General features: G+C 43.8%; 1 protein-coding gene across 18 annotated transcripts in view; it reads left to right on the top strand.

Moving 5' to 3' along the window:
• NRXN1 (neurexin 1) overlaps nucleotides 1–24271 on the top strand; it is a 1598206-nt gene that overhangs the window by 1168112 nt on the left and 405823 nt on the right. For all 18 annotated transcript variants that reach the window (XM_084829231.1, XM_084829225.1, XM_084829224.1 and 15 more), the window contains one exon: nucleotides 5282–5463. In XM_084829231.1, coding sequence (XP_084685357.1) covers nucleotides 5282–5463 — 182 coding nt within the window. The remainder of the gene's footprint in view (nucleotides 1–5281; nucleotides 5464–24271) is intronic.

The raw sequence follows: 24271 nt of genomic DNA, 5'->3' as shown, positions 1-24271 counted from the left end.
ACTACTCACGTGTTAGCTGAATGGTTAGTGGGATTGCAGTGCACAGGGAGTGGGGTGCGTCTCCCTTTCCTCCCTAGCTGGGATCGGGATGCAATCCCCCTTCCCCAGCTGCAGCTGAGGGGCTTAGAAAAAAGTTCCCACTGGTGGCAAGGGGAACTCCCCCCCCCCAAATCTTATATCAGTGTAAGTACGGGGGAGAGGGTTTTTTGACCCGATTGCAGCAAGGGAGAAAAGGCGTAAGCCTCCCTTCCCCATCAGCTATGGTCTCAATAAAAGTTTTTCCCATATTGTTGTTGTTCAGTCGTTCAGTCGTGTCCGACTCTTCGTGACCCCATGGACCATAGCATGCCAGGCCTTCCTGTCCTGCGCTCTCTCCTGGAGCGTGCTCAAGTCCATATTCATTGCATCAGTGATGCTATCTAGCCATCTCATCCTCTGCTGTCCCCTCTCCATTTGCCTTCAGTCTTTCCCAGCATCAGGGTCTTCTCCAGTGACTTTTCTCTTCACATTAGATGGCCAAAATATTTCAGCTTCAGCTTCAGTATCTGTCCTTCCAATGAGCACTCAGGGTTGATTTCCTTTAGGATTGACTGATCTGACCTCCTTGCAGTCCAGGGGACTTGTAAGAGTCTTCTCCAGCATCACAGTTTGAAAGCATCAATTCTTCGGCACTCAGCCTTCCTTATAGTCCAGCTCTCACAGCCATATGTCACTACTGGGAAAACCATAGCTTTGATTAGACAGACCTTTGTCAGCAAGGTGATGTCTCTGCTTCTTACTATGCTGTCTAAGTTTGCCATAGCTTTCCTCCCAAGGAGCAAGCGTCTTTTAATTTCATGGCTACAGTCACCGTCTGTGGTGATCTTGGAGCCTAAGAAAATAAAATCTGTCACTGCTTCCATTTCTTCCCCTTCTATATGCCAGGAAGTAATGGGGCCAGTTGCCATGATCTTCGTTTTTTTAATGTTGAGTTTCAAACCAGCTTTTGCACTCTCCTCTTTCACCCTCAACAAGAGGCTCTTTAGATCCTCTTCGCTTTCTGCCATTAGGGTGGTATCGTCTGCATATCGGAGGTTGTTGATAATTCTCCTGGCAATCTTAATTCCGACCTGTGATTCATCCAACCTGGTGTTTCTCATGATGTACTCTGCATATAAGTTAAATAAGCAGGGCGACAATATGCAGCCTTGTCGTACTCCTTTCCTAATTTTGAACCACTCGGTTGTTCCATGTCTGGTTCTTACTGTTGCTTCTTGACCCTCATACAGGTTTCTCAGGAGACAGGTAAGGTGGTCTGGTACCCCCATCTCTTTCAGAATTTGCCAGAGTTTGTTGTGATCCACACAATCAAAGGCTTTAGCGTAGTCAATGAAGCAGAAATAGACGTTTTCCCATATACCTGTAATTAATTAAGTAAAACAAAAACAGAGAGATAGCTGGATTCTTTGCATTCATTATAATGTGTGGCTTGGCCTCTACACATGATTGTGCTTCGTCCCTTTCCCCCTGGTGTTTGGGGAGACAGCAGATGGAAATGAGCTAAGCTCCCCTCCTCCTAAAAACTTGTCTAGGAAGGAGACTTTTATTTTAGTTGCTGCCTTCTTCCCTGAGAGACACAGAAGGGTGGGTGGCTCAGCAGTTTATTATCTCAATTAGCTGAGAGGTTTCTGTGGTTAGTTATAAAGGTACACATTACTATATAGACATCTCCCAGAAGGCATCCTGTTTGCATTTTCTTGTGCTTGTTTCAAACTATATTCTGATTTATTTAGGGACAATCTACCTGTTCGGGGAAAAATGTGGTATAGTTCTCCTGGGACCTTATTATTTCAGAATCAAGTGTTGGAGGTAGGGAGGAGCCGTTGCATGGTTGAATATTGAAACTGCATTCTAGGCCAGGAAAAGTTAGCAGAGCAGGCTGAAGGATTCTAACTTAGCTTTTTCCAGGAAGGTTTTAGTTCATACTTGAACTATCAGGTTGTAGGTAGGGATGTGAGAACCTTCAATTCTTGTGAACCACCCAGAGAGCTTTGGCTATTGGGTGATTCAGATTTTAAATAAAGAAAATAAAGAAAAGGGAAAATAATAACCAGGGATGCTTGAGTTCATCAAGCTTCTCCAAAGTCCACTTTGTAGCTCAGTTGGTATCGCTCTCATTCTTATTTGCAATCTGCTTTTCTTTTTGTTCAAACGTGAAAAGTGCACATTTTGAATGGGAAAGTGTACATTTTCATGCTTATTTTTTCAAAAGTGCACCCTCCCAACTGACTAAAAGGTGAAAGTGTGTATTTTTAAAATGCACGTTGGTGTGCATTTTTCAAAATACACATTTTTCAAATATGATCACAACTTTGGGAATTTGCAAGTTATTTTTGAAAAAAGACATTCACATTCAGGATTACAAACAGTGCAAGTTCAAATGATTTACAAAGTGAAATAAAATTCTCCACAGTTATAGGGCATTTTGTTTGGGATATATTGGGAAGTGGATGGACATACCTGACAATAGTGGTTACAATTATGTGGGTTTTCTGGAAAATGGTGAATTGGAGAATTTTCTGGAAAGTTTTCCAGTCCGTATTAGGTTCATTTGCATAAGATTTTTTTCAGCTTGTATCAGAAAATGTTCTGATACCTAGGGCAGGGGCATCAATTAAGGGCCTCCCAATGTTTTGGCCTCTAGCTCCCATTATCCCTCACCATTGGCTATGCTGGCTAGAGCCACAAATTGCCCACCCCTGCAAAATTATAGCACATATTATGTAGAATTCTTTTATTGGAATACTTCTAAAATTTAAAGACAATAACATGTAGTTTTCTTACACTGTTTTAATTTAAGAAAAATGCACAGCAAGGTACTGAAAACTGTTGTCACATTAAGGGAGCAATCCTATGGCTGCTAGTAAGTGACTAGACGGCCATCAGATATGTCAATTTCTGGGAACTGACCTTGGAGACCATGCTCCAAGGTCGGTTCCTGGAGAACTGACCTCCCCCGCCCCTGCGCTGCCTCGCAGGCAGATCAGAATGACCCCATGCTTTGTGCTCGGAAGAGGAGCAGGGAGTGGTGAAAACGGGGCATTCTGGGGGACGTCGGTGGGCGGGGAAGGCAGAAATACTATTACGACACATCCTATGTGTCACCCTGCAACCGCCTCCCCCGCTCCATCTTCCCGCGGCTACACAGCTGAAATCGGCTGCCTAGCTGCAAATAGAGGGTGGCTAGAGTCGGGAGGGGATGATCCCCTCCATGCTTCTCCTACCCTGCATTGTATCAGTGGTCGCTCGCATCTGAGTTCAGAGGCGGCTGCCTATCCCTATAGGATTGCACCCTAATTAATTTTAACACCCCAAAGAAATGTGCATGATATGCTGACAACCACTCATCTGTTTCCACAGAGTTCAACTCTTCCACTATGGTTGTTGGGGCACCTTCAGTCTGGTTGTTTCTATTTATTAGTTCCATTTCAGTTTTCACTGTGAGACATATATGTATTTCAATGACATATATGTATTCTCTCACATACTTGCTTGGGATAATTACTTGAAAAGCATTAATTACAACTTTGAAATTGCCAAACTTGCCCAATATTGTTTTTGCAATTGGCATACATGCAGTTTTGCTAATAAACTTATGAAATGCAAAGTTTTCTGCCAAAAAATAAACCACTGGGAAATTTTGCATTTTGGAAAATTTTCCATTTCACATCCCTGAATGGTTCAGTTCTTCCCAGTTCCATGATTAAAGGCTGGTTCACACATGCATGATGATCTGCGTGTAGCTAAGTGTAACATGCAGTGGTGAATTGTAAATGAGGTATCCTATATTAAATGCTACCGACTGAATCTGCTTTCATCTTGCAACATTTAAAAATGATGGTTTTCAAAGGATTAAATTCACACATTCAGTTGCAAGATTTTATTTATTTATTCCCATCTGACTGGTCACCCAGCCACTCTGGGCGATGATATCAAAGATTGATTCACACATGCAGGTTCATTACATCAAGAGATGAGTTGTGCCCCTATGGATCTAATTTATATATTTATTATTACATTTATATCCCACCATTTCTACAAGGAGCTCAAGTCAGCATTTTTATCCTCACAACAGCCCTATGAGGTAAAGTAGGCTGAGGGATAGTGACATGCCCAGGTTCTCCCAGAGAACAGGGATTTGAACCTGGGCCTTCCCACTAATATGCGCTTTCTTTTGGTATTCCAGACTCATGAGTAGAATTTTTTTTTCCATTGTTCCTTCAAATTGTGAACTCAGGAGTAGTAGTGTCTATCAGTTTGAAAGTAAAATGGAGCCACCCAAAAATAAGCAAGTGGTTTCTACCCGCTTGGAAAATACACAGATTTCCAGAAATGTGTAAATTAAGAGGAAAAGATGCTTGAAAACATACAGACCAAATGTTCTGACAAAAAGGAAATGGTCTGTGTGATTCCACATTTTCAGAATTTTAGTGGCAGTTGAGCAGAGAGAGAGAGAGACAAAGAGAAGTTCTGAGGAACTAGAAGTCAGGCTGTCTGTGGTAACTGATCAATTATTTACAATGCAATCTTGTGGCTGCCTACTCAGAAGTAAGCCCACTGGCTTCACTAAGACTTATTGCCCAGTAAGTGACTATAGGTTTGCCTAAGTATAAGGCCATCCCTAACACAAGTACAAAACAGACAAAAGATTGAGGAGTGTTTCTCAGAGGGTCATAATGCCAAGACTGTAATTTGTGAAATGATACTTAAAGTAGGGATGGGGGAAAATTCATTCAGTCCACATTTTAATGTGAAAATATTTAATTTTGCACTTTCAAACTGAAACCCACTTATCCCTTGAAATTTTCATTTCTCTGAATTTTGCTATCCAAGATAGATAGATATAAGTGAAAATAATGTACAAAAATGCTTTAGATTAGGAAAATCACTTGCACAAAATGTCTATGTTATGCAAAATTGTGTACAAAAATGCATGTGTTCAGAGAAATACACACCAAAATGTGTACAAATTTTCATGCAAAGTTGGGGACGAACCAAATGTAGGATTGGAACATTTCTCAGAGTTCAAGACAAACTGTACTTCAGACTCGAGAAATGAGAAACTGATTGAAACCAAACTTGACAGATTCATCAATCCCTAATAAAGACATTTTAAAAAAAAATAAAAATCTTGCAATATATACAGGACTTGATTGTGAGTGTGTGTGCGCGCGCGCGTGCTCGTGTGTGTTTTAAGGGTTAGACTATAAAAAGACTAATGAATTTTCTTTCTCTCTTACAGCTGGAACAACATATATATTTAGCAAAGGTGGTGGACAGATCACATATACGTGGCCTCCCAACGATCGGCCCAGTACGCGGGCAGATAGACTGGCAATAGGGTTTAGTACAGTTCAGAAAGAAGCCGTCTTGGTGCGAGTGGATAGCTCTACTGGGCTCGGCGATTACTTAGAGCTGCACATCGTAAGTACTGTCAGCAGAATATAATGTGACTATTTATCTCTGTGTTTCGATTCCTGCTTTTGCTGTGGCTACTACAATACTGTCCTTTTCTGAAATTGATTTCCTGCCATTGAGTAACTTTTTTTTCTCTCTCCCAAGTTAAGTTATTTATAAATTTCAATCCAATTTTTGGAAGAGATTTTTTGGCATCGGGGAGAGACTAATCCTATTGGTGAACAGTGAAAGGCAGGATTTTAAACCATTTTAGACCTGCTGACTTCAGTGGGAAATAACAAGGCTGTAGATTGGGTTCTGAATCTCCTCAATAAAGCAGGAGGCTTCTCTTTTGGCTGTTGTAGTGATTGGTAAGAACCGGATGAGGTAGCAAACTGTATCCTTAGGTTGTGAAGCTAGTGCTGTATTTAATTTTCAGACTTGCCTTAGAATATTCCAGTCACTCTGTAACTAGAAGTCTCACAGCTTGTGACAAGCAGGACACACACACCCCTGCCCACCTTCTAAAATCCATTCTGGAAACAATTCAGGGTAAGTGGATTATTTTTCCAGATCTCTCAAATGTCACAGGTGTCACTGTTTGGTGTGTGATTCATCCTGTGCAATTGGGTGACATGGAGAGGAGCTCCAGCCTTCATCTGTCCTGGACACATCACATGTGCCCAGAAGAGTCTTCAAATGGAACTCTTCCTGCTTTACATATTACCTTTGCCAAGTAATATGAAATTTGTGCATGAGTGGTGGTGGTGGTGGTGGTGGTTTGAATACAGCAGGGTCTTGGACAGGAATGGCACGGGCACCCAATTCTGTCAGGGAATCTGACGGAACCCCCCCTGCCCACACCCCGAGCCCTGCTCACTGAGCTCCTGCCTCTGCTTGCCCCCTGCCCACAATCAGTGAGTGGCCCACACTCAGTCTGGTGGCCTTGTCGAGCTCTGCAGTCACCATTTTTTGAAAAATAAAATGGTGATTGCAAAAATGTGCGTATTTGCATATGCGTGAAAATGTGCATTTTACGAATGCACATATTTGCATATGTGAAACTGCGCATTTGCGAATACACATATCTGAGTATGCAGAAATGCGCGCTTTTGCAAAAATGTGCATTTTTGTGCATACACAAATATGCACATTTTTGTGATCACCATTTTATTTTTATTTTAAAAAAATGGTGACTGCGGAGCTCCATGAGGCTGCCAGGGTGAGTGCGGGCTGCTCGCCGACCACAGGAGGGGCTCAAGTGTGGTCCAGAGACCGGTGAGTGGGGTCAGGGGCTGGGCGATTGCCCAGAGAACCCGGATGGGGTTGGGTTTGTACATCCCTAGTCTTGCAATGCCAGTCTCTGGAACTGCGTAAGGATCAAGATCCATTTCAGTTTGGACAGGACCATCTGAATCCAGGCTGTTGAACCTGTTTCAGCCCAAAGGCCAGTTCCATTTTGGAGAAGCTCACAGAGGATATATTACAGTGGGGCTGGGGGGAAGGCTGGAGCCAGAAGGGGTGGGGCTAAAATGCCCTAAGAGCAGTTACTTAACATTCTCACTGCCAGTAACTAAGCCATAGGAGGGGCCTTTCAACCTTTCAGAACAGGAAACAACACTTCACCAAAGCCAAGAAAACCACCCAATGATGGGTGGGTTGCAGGAAAGGGTGCATGGCCATTTGGGGAACCCTGGAGGGCTGAATTGGGACCCCAGGCAGGCTGGATTTGGTCCCCAGGTCTGAGTTTCTGCACCCCTGATCTGGATGGTCAGTCCAATCCAAAACAGATCCATGGAGGTGGGGGAAACACCTTGAATCCAGCGCCCAACTCATCTGTTTTTAGAGCCAGCTGGCATCAGTCTTCTCAGCTATAATAATCTATTGCAGTTCATTTATATGAATGTCAGGGAAGGATGTATTAGTACTAGCAGATTAGAAAAGGAATCTGTCAGAGGAATGGTAATGATCCCATTTGGCTGGGTACGTTGTTAATCCTGACGAGAGCCGACTGATCCCGCCATTACCGTTCAGTGATAAATTTTGAGCGGAAAACACAGTTGTCACCCTGAAAAGTTGAGCAGGGTAATTTCAAGTTGCCTTGGAGCAAAGCAGTAGCAATCGCCGTGGAAAGCGTCTGGGTTTTTATGGCAACATAAATAAATGATCAGTTGAGATAAGCTTAAGTAGAGCAGCCGAGAATTTTAGCAGTTTAGATTAATCTCAACTTTGTTAATGTATTAAGTTTGGGTTTGATTTAACAACCTTGCTACTTCGCTGAAGAAGGAATAGTTCCTCTCGCAAGAAATTACTTATTGATCTATTAGCAGGTTACACTTTTCCCCTCGGAAAGCTTTCTATGGTGATTATTTCAAAATTGTGTTGTGTCATCCTGTCCCTCTTCCTAGCTCCTCTGTCATAAACATTCATGTTAGCCTGTTTGCCTGCAATGATGTTGGAATGCCCACAGGATGATACTATATGCTTACCATTGCACCTTACCAAGTAGTTTATTTGTGTGTCTATTCATTTATTTAATCACTTGTAAGGTACGTTTTAAGACCAGGTCCTCAGAAGGTGACTCAAATAATAAAACATTAAAAAATATAATATAGGATTAAGAAAAACAGGTTGATAAAACAATTATAAACGTAGGAGTATAGGGGGAGCCATGCTAGATCAGACCAAAGGCCTGTCTAGACCAGCATTCTGCTCACATAATGGCCAACCAGATGTCTATGGGAAGCCCACAAGCAGAATGTGAAATCAGTAGCACCTTCCTGCTTATGTTCCCAGTGTACTGTCTCTGATCTTGAAGGTAGTAGTCATTGACAGCCTTCTCCATGAATTTCTCTAATCCCCTTTTAGAACCATCTAAGTTGGTGGCCCTCACTACATCTTGTGGTAGCGAATTCCATAGTAACTATGTACTCTGTGAATAAGAACTTCCTTTTATCTATCCTGAATCTACCACCAGCTTCACTGAATTACACAACAGCAGCATCCAATTAGTAAAAAAATAAAAATAAAAATACAGACTACTTAAAATAAAACACCTCCGCAGCAAGGCAAAGGGTTACCCTCAAGATGGCACTAACTTGCTTGGCCCTCTGGAATGGCTGGAAAGTGGAAGCTTCCCCTTGGAACCCATGGCTTTTGTTTCAGTCTGAAGCTGAGCCAACATCTGGAGACAGGGATGGCAAAACTTCCCTGTAACAAAATTGAGAAAAATAACTTCATATGAAGCTGTCTTTATGCTGGAGAAAGGTTGCAGCTCAGTGTTACAGCACATGCTTTCCTGGCTGCATCCTCTTTTCTTGTGCCAGATAGGGATGTCGGAGAAATCTGCAATAGAATCAAATGAGTCCAGATTTCTATGAATACAAGCCACAGATTCTACAGCGGACTGGGTTTCCCTGAGTTGCAAAAATTTCGGGGGACTTCCTGACCATTTTTTTAAAACTTTCTGGAATTTTATGCAAATTTAGTAATAGAAAAAGATGTAAAATTAAAAAAAAAAGTTGAAAATGCATATTTTCCCCATAGGCTAAAGTATGAAAATGCACATGAGGGGTTGCACATTTGGGGGGAATTTGCGCAAATTCGGGAGCTTGAAAAGATCTGATTCCGTCAATGAGTGGATGGCAGAACGACAGGTGCCCGACAATCCATGAAATGCAGAGGCAACGGATTTTACACAATTTGTACAACCCTAGAGCCAGACCACTGTTCTCCCAAACCCAGTATTTCTTAATTTGATTGGCTGCAACTCTCCAGGGTCTGAAGCCCAGGTCTTCTTTCATCTGGAAATGCCAGGGATTGAACCTAGGGCCATCTATGTGCAAGGGATGTGTGCTGCCACTGAGCTGTGGTTCTTCGTATATGTGCTGTTACTTTCTTTTCTTTTTTTAAAAAAAAGTTTAATTCCAGAAACAGACGGCAGGTTTAATCAGAGAAATAAAACACAGACTTGTTCTCCCCATATTACCCAGTTTACAAAGATTGATGTGAACCTAACAGAATACAAGCTGATGAAAATTCCCTCCTTGATTGCTACTTGACCATCTGATTCAGTCCTTAATGTTAGACTAGAAACACAATTTACTTACATCGCAGCAGCCCTTCCAGATTAACCATTGTTAATGCATGGAACATTTTAAAACAACCTGTAATGTGTGTGGCACTACAGTGTATCAGACTTCATAACTGAATTGTATCTCCAAAAAGGAACGTCATGCATAGAAGAACCTTACGCAGGAGGTGTCTTTAACACAGAAACAAAGTGTTGAACCGTATTAGCAAGGCTGCAGAAATTCTGTTTTTGAATCATCTCAATTTTAGAGGCTTGCCAACACAGATTCAGCAATTAGATTCAATAGAGCGGTTCAATATGAAACTCCACAACACACATTGAAATTACGTGCAAATGTTATTATTTCCTTTATAATCTATGGTGGAAACACTTCCTTGCCATCCACGTGTTCAGTTGATGTGGGAAAAGGAGGGCCACTCGGACTGCTACCGGTGCACACACAAGGAAGGATTTCTGCTGTGGTGTCCAAACTGAGGTGCAAGATTAGTCTGCAAGGGCCTATGGCCCCATTGGGGGGGGGGGAGGGGTGTAAGCATCCCTAATAGGTTGTGCAAAATGTAAAGAAGGATTTAATTTTCATGCATACTTTGGTTGTCTGGTTTATTTAGGCTGTTCTTTTTTTAACTGAACTTTGATTTGTATTGCGAGATCAGACAGAGTGGGGAAGTAAACTTGGATTTATGGGCCACAGTCTTGGTAAGACGAGTCCCTTAGACTCGTAGTCAATACGTTTGTTAATATTTTAGCAGGAACAGCTGTCTGGATGTGAAAATTAAAATCTTGCTCTCCTTTTTAGAAAATGTCTCCTTGGATAGTCAACACTGAGTTGCCCTTTCTAAATTAGAGTCTGTATCTTCTGTGCTCTGAAGTTTTATTGCTGCATCATTCTAGGATATTCTGCCCCTCAACCACCACAATCACAACAGTTAATAGATATAAATAGGCCTCAGTTACCTCAGTTGTAGAGTCATGTGTTAGGGGGCAAGCCTATACCAAGTGATTCATAGAGGAGGATCAAGGGAAAAGCTAAGGGAATGGGAAAATAGACTGGGTTGGATTCAGGGCAAAGCAAGACCAAGGTCAGCAGGCAACCAAGTGAAGAATGGGAGGTCTGAGGTATAGATTCGGAAGAGCTCTACCTGGAGTTGTTGACCAAATGGCAGCAGCCTCTTCTTGTTCCTTTTACAAGGGCTACCCGGAGACAGACTCTAAAGATGCTGAAGTAAATTTGTCAAGCTCAGTTTCATCCAGGTTCTCAGTTTTCTACTGCTACATCTGTTCCATCCCCATTTTGTGTGCACATTTTTCAAATGTACACATTTTGGGGTGTTTGTTTGCATTTTAGAAATGTTTGCATTTTTCCTTGCATGTCTTTCAAAGGTGAACATGTTGTCAAACACACTTCATATTCTTTTGCAAAATGGACCATAAGCTCGGAAATCTAGAGATATCCAACCATATCTTGGACCGTACTGTTCAATGATTCTATGATTGCACATTAATTAATTAATTAAATGGAGCCCTAACCAGCGATGTGGCAGTTCTGTTGGTTTGAACCTGTCACTGTATTTCAAATCTTTGCATTGCTGCTAGGTTTTATATAGGTTTTTACTCATACTTTGTATTGTAGTTTTCAACTTTTAAACTATTATAATGTCTCTTATGTAGCATGTTATGGTTTTAATGGTTGTGAACCATCCAGGGAGCTTTGGCTATTGGTTGTTATAGAAATGTAATAAATGTATGTACCGTGTGACCTGCCTGGTGACAACAGCCTCTGTTTAAGCAGTCCCAGGCAAGCATAAAAAACGGGAGGTTTATTGAGCCCTTGGTGGGGCACCATACAAGGCACATGTAATGCGTTTGTCTTGATAGGTCACATGCCATGCATTCATGCCTTAAGCAAAGATTAAATCCTGTGTTCACATCAGAGTGCAGTCCCTAAATAACTCCCTCAGTTTCTGATGTTCAGAAACAAGTGCCATAACATAGCCAAAACACTTTCCATGCACAAGAGGGAGGGATCATCAGGGTTAGGGAAAGACTCGGGTTTGCAGAAGTACAAAAACATCTTTACCAAAAACAAAACAAACTCGAACTAAAATTCGAGCTAAATCCTGAACTCGAGCTAAATCCTGACAACATGGAGGCACTGTGGATAGGTGGTTCCCTGTATTGTAGGGGTGCAGAACCTTATACCCGCAGGCCAAATCTGGCCTGCCTGGGGTCCCACTTTGGCCCTCTGGGGTTCCCCAGATGTGCCCACATCCTTTCTATACTGCCCTTTATCACATGAGATTCCAGGGAGGTGTACAATATCAATAGTAACTTATTTGAAAACATGTAAAAACACTTGTTGTGTGTTCTGTAACTAAGGACACAATCTTATGGCCACTGGACATCGGCTAGATGGCCATAGGATTGGTCGGTTCCCAGAGAACCGACCAATCTGCCTCCCAGCCCTCTCCCCTGCTGCCTCGTAAGTGGCACAGATTGTGCCCGGGCTCCAGGCTCATAAGAACAGCGCGGAGTGGGGCAAAAGGGGGCATTCCTGGGGGGGAGTGCGGAACTGCTGGTACAATGCTCCCTATGCATTGTCTGGGTTCCCCACTCTGCACTCTGACATCCCATGGCTAGGCAGCCAAAATTGGTCATCTAGCCATGAATGCAGGACAGCTGGAGTGTGGAGGAGAGGATTCCCTCTGTGCTCCTTCCTCCATGCATTAGATAGGAAGTTGCCTCTGCGTTTAGAGGTGGCCACCTCTCCACATACAATTGCTCACTGAGCCGTTTTCTGCACTATGCTAACATAGGGATGATGTGGGCACCTGATTCAGTCTGGGAATCTGGTGGAACCGCCCCTGCCCGCACCACCAAGGCCCGCTCGCCGAGCCCCTGTGCCTGCTTGCCTCCTGCCCACATTCGGTGAATGCCCTGCACACACCCCAGCGGCCTTGTCAAGCTTTGTGGTCACCATTTTTTGAGAAATAAAATGGCGATCACAAAAATGTGCATATTTGCACACACATGAAACTGCACATTTTGCAAATGCTTATATCTGACTATGCATGAAAATGCACATTTTTTAAAAAATGTGCATTTTTGCATACACGTAAATGTGAGCCTTTGCAAAAATGTGCATTTCACACATGAGAATATGCACATTTGCAGAAATATGCATACAAAGACACGCACATTTTGCAATCGCCATTTTGTTTTCCAAAAAAATGGTGACTGTAGAGCTCAACGAGGCCACTGGGGTGAGTGTGGGCTGCTTGCCAAGCATGACAGGGGCTCGAGCGCCATCTGGGGACCGGCGAGCAGGGGCTGGGGCTGGGCGGGCATCCGGAGAACCCAGACAGGGGTGAGTGAGTTCACACATCCCTATGCTAACATATTCATTTTTAAAAATACATATTTGTATTTATTTGTTTTATTTAAAATATTTCTTGGCCGCCTTTTAGAGCAGAAGCCCTCCCAAGGTGGCTTACAATAAAATACATAAAAACAATTAAAACATTGAAAGTGATTAAAAAAACAACAATAAAAGCCAACAATAAAACCAACAAAGATGTTAAAAGCAGCAACAACAATGTTAACAGCATCAACAGCAACAATAGCAGTCATATTAATAGAAAGCCAAGGTAAAATAGTAAGTTTTCAAGGCCTTGTTGTTGTTGTTGTTGTTGTTGTTGTTGTTGTTGTTCAGTCGTTCAGTCGTGTCCGACTCTTCATGACCCCATGGACCATAGCACGCCAGGCCTTCCTGTCCTGCGCTCTCTCCCGGAGTGTGCTCAAGTTCATATTCATTGCATCGGTGATGCTATCTAGCCATCTCATCCTCTGTCATCCCCTTCTCCTTTTGCCTTCAGTCTTTCCCAGCATCAGCGTCTTTCCAGAGAGTTTTCTCTTCGCATTAGGTGGCCAAAATATTTGAGCTTCAGCTTCAGTATCTGTCCTTCCAATGAGCAGTCAGGGTTGATTTTCTTTAGGATGGACTGATTTGACCTCCTTGCAGTCCAGGGGACTTGTAAGAGTCTTCTCCAGCACCACAGTTCGAAAGCATCAATTCTTCGGCGCTCAGCTTTCCTTAGAGTCCAGCTCTCACAGCCATACATTACTACTGGGAAAACCATAGCTTTGATGAGACGGACCTTTGTCGGCAAGGTGATGTCTCTGCTTCTTACTATGCTGTCTAGGTTTGCCATAGCTTTCCTCCCAAGGAGAAAGCGTCTTTTAATTTCATGGCTACAGTCACCGTCTGCAGTGATCTTGGAGCCCAAGAAAGTAAAATCTGTCACTGCTTCCATTTCTTCCCCTTCTATATGCCAGGACGTGATGGGGCTAGATGCCATGATCTTCATTTTTTTAATGTTGAGTTTCAAACCAGCTTTTGCACTCTCCTCTTTCACCCTCAACAAGAGGCTCTTTATATCCTCTTCACTTTCTGCCATTAGGGTGGTATCGTCTGCATATCGGAGGTTGTTGATAATTCTCCTGGCAATCTTAATTCCGACCTGTGATTCATCCAACCCAGCGTTTCTCATGATGTACTCTGCATATAAGTTAAATAAGCAGGGCGACAATATGCAGCCTTGTCGTACTCCTTTCCCAATTTTGAACCACTCGGTTGTTCCATGTCTGGTTCTTACTGTTGCTTCTTGACCCTCGTACAGGTTTCTCAGGAGACAGATAAGGTGGTCTGGTACTCCCATCACTTTAAGAATTTGCCAGAGTTTGTTGTGATCCACACAATCAAAGGCTTTAGCATAGTCAATGAAGCAGAAATAGACGTTTTTCTGGAATTCTCTTGCTTTCTCCATGATCCAGCGAACGTTGGTGATTTGATCTCTAGTTCCTCTGCCTCTTCAAAACCCAGCTTGTACTTCCGGTAGTTCTCGGTTCGCATACTGCTGAAGCCTAGCTTTAGGATTTTGAGCATCACCTTGCTGGCATGTGAAATGAGCACAATTGTACGATAGTTTGAACACTCTTTGGCGTTGCCCTTCTTTGGAATTGGAATGTAAACTGACCTTTTCCAGTCTTGTGGCCACTGTTGAGTGTTCCAGATTTGTTGGCATATTGAATGCAGCACTTTAACAGCATCATCTTTTAGGATTTTAAATAGCTCTGCTGGGATACTGTAATCTCCACTAGCTTTGTTATTACTAATGCTTCCTAAGGCCCACTTGACTTCACTCTCGAGGATGTCCGGCTCAAGTTCAGTGGCCGCACTATCATGGCTATCAGGGACATTCAGATCTTTCCTGTATAGTTCTTCTGTGTATTCTTTCCACCTCTTCTTAATCTTCGACAAAGTACCCCATGATATCCTGATGAGCAAACTTGCTCGAAGTGGGCTAGATGAAACAACGATCCGGTGGATCCACAGTTGGCTACAGAATCGGACTCAAAGAGTGCTTATCAATGGGACCTTCTCAAGCTGGGGAGAGGTAACGAGTGGGGTACCGCAGGGCTCAGTCCTGGGCCCAGTGCTCTTCAACATTTTTATTAATGACTTGGAGGAGGAGGTGCAGGGAATGCTGATCAAATTTGCAGATGACACAAAATTGGGAGGGATAGCTAATACTTTGGAAGACAGAAACAAAATTCAAAGTGATCTGGATAGACTGGAGCGCTGGGCAGAAAACAACAGAATGGCATTTAATAGGGACAAATGCCAAGTTCTGCACCTAGGAAAAAGAAACCAAATGCACAGTTACAAGATGGGGGATACGTGGCTCAACCACACTACGAGCGAGAAGGATCTTGGAATTGTTGTCGATCACAAGCTGAATATGAGCCAACAATGTGATGTGGCTGCAAAAAAGGCAAATGCTCTTTTGGGCTGCATTCATAGAAGCATCGCTTCCAAATCCCGGGAAGTACTAGTTCCCCTCTACTCAGCACTGGTTAGGCCTCATCTGGAGTACTGTGTCCAGTTCTGGGCACCACACTTTAAGAAGGATGCCGACAAACTGGAGAGGGTTCAGAGGAGGGCAACAAAGATGATCAGGGGACTGGAAACAAAGCCCTATGAAGAGAGACTGAAAGAACTGGGCATGTTTAGCCTTGAGAAGAGAAGACTGAGGGGAGATATGATAGCACTCTTCAAGTACTTGAAAGGTTGTCACAGAGAAGAAGGCCAGGATCTCTTCTTGATCATCCCAGAGTGCAGGACACGGAATAATGGGCTCAAGTTACAGGAAGCCAGATTCCGGCTGAACATCAGGAAAAACTTCCTGAGTGTCAGAGCAATACGACAATGGAACAAATTACCTGGGGAGGTGGTGGGCTCTCCCACACTGGAGGCCTTCAAGACGAGGCTGGACAGCCATTTGTCGGGCATGCTCTGACTTGGATTCCTGCATTGAGCAGGGGGTTGGACTCGATGGCCTTGTAGGCCCCTTCCAACCCTACTATTCTATGATTCATCTGCTTCTGTTAGGTCCCTGCCTTCTTTGTCCTTTATCATGCCTGTCTTTGCATAAAATGTTCCCTTGAGATCTCCAATTTTCTTGAAGAGATCTCTAGTCTTTCCCATTCTGTTGTTTTCCTCGATTTCTTTGCATTGTTCATTTAAGAAGGCCTTCTTGTCTCTCCTTGCTATTCTCTGGAACTCTGCATTCAGTTGGAGATATCTTCCCCTTTCTCCCTTGCTTTTCGCTTCCCTTCTTTCTTCAGTCACTTGTAAAGCCTCATCAGACAACCGCTTGGCTTTCTTGCATTTCTTTTTCTTTGGGATGGATTTTGTTGCTGCCTCCTGAACAATTCTATGGACCTCCGTCCATAGTTCCTCAGGCACTCTGTCTATCAGGTCCAATCCCTTAAATGTATTCCTCACCTGCACCGTATATTCATAAGGGATATGATTTAGGTCATACCTGAATGGTTTAGTGGTTTTCCCTACGTTCTTCAATTTAAGCTGAAATTTTGCAACAAGAAGCTCATGATCTGAGCCACAGTCAGCTCCAGGTCTTGTTTTGACTGACTGTATAGAGCTTCTCCATCTTTGGCTGCAAAGGACATAATCAATCTGATTTCGATATTGACCATCTGGTGATGTCCATGTGTAGAGTCGTCTCTTGTGCTGTTGGAAAAGAGTGTTTGCTATGATCAGCGTGTTCTCTTGGCAAAACTCTATTAGCTTTTGTCCTGCTTCATTTTGCACACCAAGGCCATGCTTGCCTGTTATCCCGGTGATTTCTTGACTTCCTACTTTAGCATTCCAATCCCCTATGATGAAGAGGACATCTTTTTTTGGTGTTAGTTCTAGAAGGTATTGTAGGTCTTCATAGAACCGATCAACCTCAGCTTCTTTGGCCTCAGTGGTTGGGGCATAGACCTGAATTACTGTGATGTTGAATGGTTTGCCTTGGATTCGTACTGAGATCATTCTATCTTTTTTAAGATTGTACCCCAGTACTGCTTTTCCCACCCTTTTGTTGACTATGAGTGCTACTCCATTTCTTCTAAGGGATTCTTGCCCACAGTAGTAGATATGATGGTCACCTGAATTAAATTTGCCCCTGCTTGTACATTTTAGTTCGCTGATTCCCAAGATGTCGATGTTCAATCTTGCCATCTCATGTTTGACCACCTCCAGCTTACCTTAATTAATTCTTCTGACATTCCAGGTTCCTAAACAATATTGTTCTTTACAGCATCGGATTTTCTTTTCACCACCTTACACATCCACAGCTGAGTGTCCTTTCGGTTTTGGCCCAGCCGCTTCACTGTTTCTGGCGCTACTTGGAAATACCCTCTGCTCTTCCCCAGTAGTATATTGGACACCTTCCGACCTGAGGGGCTCATCTTCCGGCGTCATCTCTTTTAGCCTTGTGATACGTTCCATGGGGTTTTCTTGGCAAGAATACTGGAGTGGGTTGCCATTTCCTTCTCCAGTGGACCACATTTTGTCAGAACTCTCTGCCATGACCTGTCCGTCTTGGGTGGCCCTGCATGACATAGCTTATGGCTTCACTGAGTTACACAAGCCCCTTCGTCACATCAAGGCAGTGATCCATCAAGGCCTTCTTAAAAGTCTGCAATGATGCAGCATGGCAGACCTCCGATGGCAGTTTGTTCCAAAGGTGAGGGGCCACAGCAGAGAAGGCCATCTCTCATGTGGTCACCCACCTGACTGATCTCATGGGTGGGCAAATGAGAAGGGCCTCTCTTTCTGATCTTAAAGTGTGGGCAGGCTGATATGGGTGTAGGCGGTGTACATTTTTATCCTATCTTTCATTTAGCTCAGGGCAGTCAGTGTATGTGATTCTCCCCTCCTTTCATAGAATCATAGAATCATAGAATAGTAGGTTTGGAAGGGGCCTACAAGGCCATGGAGTCCAACCCCCTGCTCAGTGCAGGAATCCAAGTCAGAGCATCCCTGACAGATGGCTGTCCAGCCTCATAGAATCATAGAATAGTAGGGTTGGAAGGGGCCTACAAGGCCATCGAGTCCAACCCCCTGCTCAATGCAGGAATCCAAGTCAGAGAATCCCTGACAAATGGCTGTCCAGCCTCGTCTTGAAGGCCTCCAGTGTGGGAGAGCCCATCACCTCCCCAGGTAATTGGTTCCATTGTCGTGTTGCTCTGACAGTCAGGAAGTTTTTCCTGATGTTCATCCGGAATCCGGCTTCCTGTAGCTTGAGCCCATTCTTCCGTCCTGCACTCTGGGATGATCGAGAAGAGATCTGGCCTTCCTCTCTGTGACAACCTTTCAAGTACTTGAAGCGCGCTTTCCTATCTCCCCTCAGTCTTCTCTTCTCAAGACTAAACATGCCCAGTTCTTTCAGTCTCTCCTCATAGGGCTTTGTTTCCAGTACCCTGATTTCAAAACAACCCTGTGAGGTGATTTAGAATAATATATTGTGCCTGGCTCAAGGCCACCAAATATATTTTGTAGCCAAGTGGGGATTTGACCCTGTACCTTTCTGTTCTGAGACTATGGTGCCACACTGGGCTTCTCAGTTCACTTCTACAAGTGGCTCAGTGTCCTCAATTATCATTATATACTCTCTCTCTCTCTCTCTCTCTCCCTCTCCCCCCCATCCCTCCCTCCACTCTCTCTCTGCCATACTCTTTGGCCAGCTTAAGTCATACGGGACATTCTAAAAATAATAAAATAAATAGTGTAGAATCCCATTTATATTTGTGCAAGGCCAAGGTGGAATTAAATTAAATACAGTGACATTGACCGCTCGCCCGTGCACAAAGCATTGCAATGTTAAGCATCCAAATATCTCTGTTCTATTAAGAATGGGGAAAAGGGTTGCTCAGCATCAGCGATTTAGCTGGACATGACAACTGAAGGGAGCACTCGCAATGCTTCCCTGATACCTCTGAGTCAGCCCTGGAAACAAAACCAGATTGTTTGGCGTGGGTGTCCAATGGACAGGTGCTGGTTTTGCTGCTAGAATTTGGCCTTGAGAAAAGTAAATTTGAAGGTTTCTGCTCAGGTGAAACCTTGGAGGCATTTTCAGGGAAGTAAGAGGGAAAAAAACGTAAGACTAGAGAAATATTAGTGACGTTTCACATCTCACTCTTTTAGGCACTACAATAATGACAACACATTTAGGGGGAATTTAATGATCCTCCTATGTGGGCAATTGGTGCATACAGCCCTCCTGTAAGGGCAGTTCATCTTCACATTTTTATTTATTTAGGGCACAATCCTATGGCCTCTAGATAGCAGCCAGATGGCCATAGGATTGGTTGGTTTCTGGGAACTGACCTCCGAGCCTGCTCTCCGAGGTCGGTTCCCAGAGAACCACCGCCCTGCTCCCTTCCCCGCCGCCTTGTAGGTGGCTCGGATGGTCCCTGGGCTCTGTGCTCATAAGAGCAGTGTGGAGCGAGGCAAAAGGGGGTGTTTCCAGGGGGGAGGGGCGGGGAATGCTGATGTGCTGGTACAACACTTCCTATACATCGTCTGGCCTCCCGACCCCACACTCTGACCTCCCACAGCTAGATAGCTGAAATTGGCTGTCTAGCTGTGAATGCAGGGTGGCTGGAGCATGGAGGAGAGGATCGCGTCCGTGTTCCTCCACTGTGCATTGGATAGGCGGTCACCTCCAAGTTCAGAGGCAGATGACTATCCTTACAGGGTTGCTCTCTTAGTCACTTATTACATTTCTCTACCACCCAATCGCCAAAGGTTCAGGAGGGTGGCCAATGGGCAGGGATGGTTGGTGGCAGGAATCTTGCGGCTTTTATATCATATTCACCAGCACATTTGAGGGCTGAGCATATGCCACTTACCAGAGTGTCGCATGGCACCTGGCAGTAGGGAGCCCCGCATGACAAGTTGTTTTTGTTTCATTTCCTTCCCTGTGGACCCTCCCCAATTTCCTCACCTTTTGTAGTGTTTTGATGTGTCAGTCAGCTTTGGAACAGAAGCAACAGGGTTTGGTGTCATTCAGTTTCAAAGAGGAGCATGTGCCCGCCCTCCCTTCTTGTCCCACCTTTCTCGATGCAAATAGCATATGATGAGACAGAGATGCTGTACAAAGAGAGGAGAGGGATCTTTTGTAATGACTGTAATATAAATTAAACACCAACTTTAGAATACGGAGCAGGAGAGCTGCTTGGTTCTGCTCTGAAATGGTGTTGTGCCAAGCAGAAGGATGGCATTCCGTTCCAACCAAAGTCCAGATATTGCTGCCCATTCAGTGTACCTGAAGTCTTTGGGCATGAGAGGTGGGTGTGGTTCTGGGCCGTGCTGCATCCACCTCCCATACTATTTCTGAAATGAGCTGCAAACCTGTTCAAAAGCAATGGGGCCTGGCTGAGTCCATTCTGAAATGGCTTCTGGTCCTGAAACCTGATGTGGGTAGAAATCCTCTCCATTTCAATATGATTTATTTCTGTTTAATGCCTGCCTGATCAGTGCTGTAAGGGGGAGGGGAAAGTTTCCTACTTGCCTCTAGATAAGCTATCAGTTATGTTACAGTGCGAGTCTTTAATTGCAAAGGTTCTGTGTACATCTCTGCAAGTTGTGGTGCTCAACCAGCAATAACTCTTGTTCAGAGCAGTGTCAGGGGATTGCACAGTTGCTTGGTACTGCTAGATTTGCTCTCCCTGGATCAGTTCTTCAGAGCATTCACTGTGCTATTTTCCAATGCTCTAATTGCTTATGTCTGGAGGAAAGAAAGCAAGAAAAAAAAGCCCCTATCAGTTATACATTTGCAGTCTAAAATAAGATGTCTGGGCATTTTTGTAGAGGTGGATCTTGTAATGGATCTCATGAACAGTACTGAGAAGTATAGGAAAATATTTCTTGTTTTCCTATAGCAAAATGTAAAAGCTTTGTTGTTGTTGTTCAGTCGTTCAGTCGTGTCCGACTCTTCGTGACCCCATGGACCAGAGCACGCCAGGCCTTCCAGAACATCACAAAATAGAGAGAGAATTTAATGCAGCAAGCAGAGTTTCATGGATTGGAGGGGGGGTATTTATTTTTTTTAATTTGTTTATATTTTGTGTGTGTGTATCTATTTCTATCCTGTCCTATCCTAGCTTTATTTTTTCAAAAGAAAAACCCAAGCCAGATAACACAAGAAGTATCACATTCAAATGGAAATGCAAAGAAAGAGGGGAAAAAACCCAGATATATTTCAATTTAAAAATGGATCGTTTGCAAACAAAAACAAAATAAATTTAAAACGTTGATTCAGAAGGAGGGAGGGTAGGAGAAAGGTTGAACTTTTAATTTTTTTAATATGCTTGGTACTGATGGAATTATAGCCAAGGTTAGAACAATGTTCCGTATGTAACACACTGATTTGTTATGTCATACGTACTGAGTGAAGAAGGAGGAGAAAGAGGAGTTCTCTGTTCCTCTATCTTTTTATCACTGCCTATAACGCAATGGATTGAAGACTTAACAATCCTAGCAACTTTTGAAAGCGTGTTATATAGGCGTCACTTGTGAATGGACTTATATTCGGATATCTGGTCGGCTTTTACTGAAGTTTATGTGTAAACTATTCTTTTTTCCTCCCCGCGCCCTTCTAGAATGTTTAAACATTTGAAACTGAGGACTTTAGAGTACGTTGTCATATTTTCAAATTTGGGGTTTTGTTATATTTTTGTTTTGTTGAAACTCACACAAAAAAATTGATCATCTATAATATAATTTGTGCTCTGATTTTTGTAATTACCAATCTCAGAATTCCTGGCTGTCGTGCATTATGCAGAGTCTCTTAAATTTATTAAAGAAATGCTTGATCTAAATGCAATTGAAGTCAGTGAAAATAATCTAATTGCACAGAATCGCTTAAAGATACTTTGACTTCCCATACTCACGGAGTCCTAGTTCTGCCTGAAGTAGCAATCCTGGAAGTGGGCTATGCAATGATATTGGAGGTGAGAGTCATATGAAAGCTCCTCCACTGAAACAATTCCCTATACTATACCCAGAAAACGAACATGTCACATATAAGGTGGTGCTAAAATTCTTCTCTCTTATATGCTAGTTTTCTATGTGAAATGATTTTTTTCCCAAGGGAGGAACATCCCAAAATGTCAAAGTCCCACTTAAGTCTCAGTCCAGACACAGATTTACCACTTAAGCAAGAAGTAGAACTAACTAACTGCACTTCAGACAGCAGTTATGTTTCCAGAGGTGGGAGAGCTCATTAGAGACATATATATAACTGGAAGTGCCCAGGAAGCATGTGATTTGAACTGGGAGGCAGATCCTATGCCCTCCAGCAGGAATGCCCTTCTGATCCTATGCCCTCCAGCAGAAATCAAGCCTGGGTGAGATCTGCAGTTTCCTCTGCCTCCCAATTCAGTTCAGAAAAACAGAGGAAGCTAAAATTCCTTTGGATCCTTGACAGGATATCATGATGCTGATCATGTTCAGAAGCATAATTTCCACCGAGGGAGAAGAGTGAGGAAGGTTTCTTATCTGTGTTGAGCCCTCCCCACTGCCAGTTACTAGGGATGTTTGGTCTGGGCCCCGTGCCGTCCCTGGGCAGCTCTGTCTCTCCCGCACAGCCAGCTGGCTGAATTGACGTGCTCGTCTTCTCTAGTGCAGCTTCAGTGTAAAGCCAACTAGAACGATTAAAATTGAAACCTGTACTGGGTTTGATCAGAGATGTTATTAATTCCAGGAGGACTTGCAAAAAATGTTGCTGAGGGGGTGGTGGCGGGGGAAGATTTGAACACTGGTGTTCCTTGTGGATAAATTTTGAATAGGTGAGATGAAAATTCTTCCATTTTGTGCAAAATTGGTGGCCTAGGGATGTGGTGAAGCTATGGTTAATGGTGAAGCCACTTAAAATGGGGTACCAGATAAAAGAGGGGTTCAGGACCAATTTCAGCACAAGACATTTTGCTGCCTGAGGTGAAGGGCAAGATATTGACCCCAGCATGGTGGTTGGGTCTTATTTCAACACTGGTGATGGGACAGCATACTGTACCCCAGGGGTGGGCAGAAGGTAGAACTCCAGTTATTTTAGACTTTAATACCCATAAGGCCCTGCCCGCATGGCCAATGGTCAGGAATGCTGGGAGTTGAAGTACAAACCATCTAGAGATCTACCTTCTGCCCACCCCTGCTCTATGGCACCTGAGGGGAATGAGCTAGTTTAGGAGGCCCAGCCAGGGCAGGCTGTGTTGCCACCTTGCCCCCCCACCCCCACCCCCACCTCCATCTCAGCTACCTGAGATGGAGGTTAAATTTATATTTCATGTTTAATACTGCTGATAGATCTACCCTGTTTGAATTTGTGGAATCTTCCCTTTTGAAGCCATCTAAGCAAGGGGCAGACAGAAGGTAGATTTATTTATTTATTTATTTGACTGGTACCCCACCTTTCTACCAAAAATGGCACCCAAGGCAGCTTACAATCACTAATAAACTAGATAAAAACAGGAAAACAAAGACATTAAATACAATTAAGCACAATTCAGAACACAGCAGTAATAGAAGGGGAGGAAAACCCAGCTTGCACAGACCCCCCCTTACACACCAAAGGCCCACTTGAATAAAGTGGTCTTAAAGTGGCACAAGGACAGCAGAGAGGGGGCGAATCTAGCCTTTTTTGGCAGGGAATTGCACAGCCAAGAAGTGGCCACCAAGAAGACCCTCTTCTGTGTTGCCACCGACTTCTGAAGGTGGCAATCTCGAAGGAAGGGCCTGTCCAGAAGATCTTGAGAACCAGTCACACCACAGAAAGTGGTCTTTTGGGTAGCCTAGTTCCAAGCCATTTAGGGCTTTATAACTCATGATCAGCACTCTGATTTCTTCCCAGAAGCAGGCCAGTAGCCAGTGAAGCTGTTGTAACAAGGGAGTCATGTGCTCTCTGTAACCAGGCCTGGTTAACAGTCTGGCCACAGCATTCTGAACCAGCTGAAGTTTCTGAACAGTTTTCAAAGGCAGCCCCTCACAGAGCACATTACAGGAGTCCAAATGGGATGGAACTAAGGCATGTATGACTGTGGCCAGACCAGACGACTCTAGTAATGGGCACAGTTGGCACACTGGCCACAACTGTGGAATTGCACTCCTGGCCACTGCCGAAGCCTGGGCATCCAGGTTCAAGGTTGAAGCTAAAAGTGCACCCAAACTGCAAGCCTGAGCTTTCAGGGGGTTGAATCCTTATTCCCTGGTCTGCCTTTTGACTCACCAGGAACACCTCTGTCTTGCTTGGATTAAGCTTCAACTTTTTTGCCCTCATCCAGTCCATTACTGACATCAAATTAGAACCAGGACAGCTTCTGTGGATTTGGAGGGAA

This window comes from Heloderma suspectum, chromosome 1, assembly GCF_057233095.1.
Source record: "Heloderma suspectum isolate Gila_16-S chromosome 1, 16-S_ref, whole genome shotgun sequence".
Classification (NCBI taxonomy): domain Eukaryota; kingdom Metazoa; phylum Chordata; class Lepidosauria; order Squamata; family Helodermatidae; genus Heloderma; species Heloderma suspectum.
The sequence above is the reverse complement of the archived record's forward strand: the minus strand, read 5'-3'. Positions and strand labels throughout refer to the sequence as shown.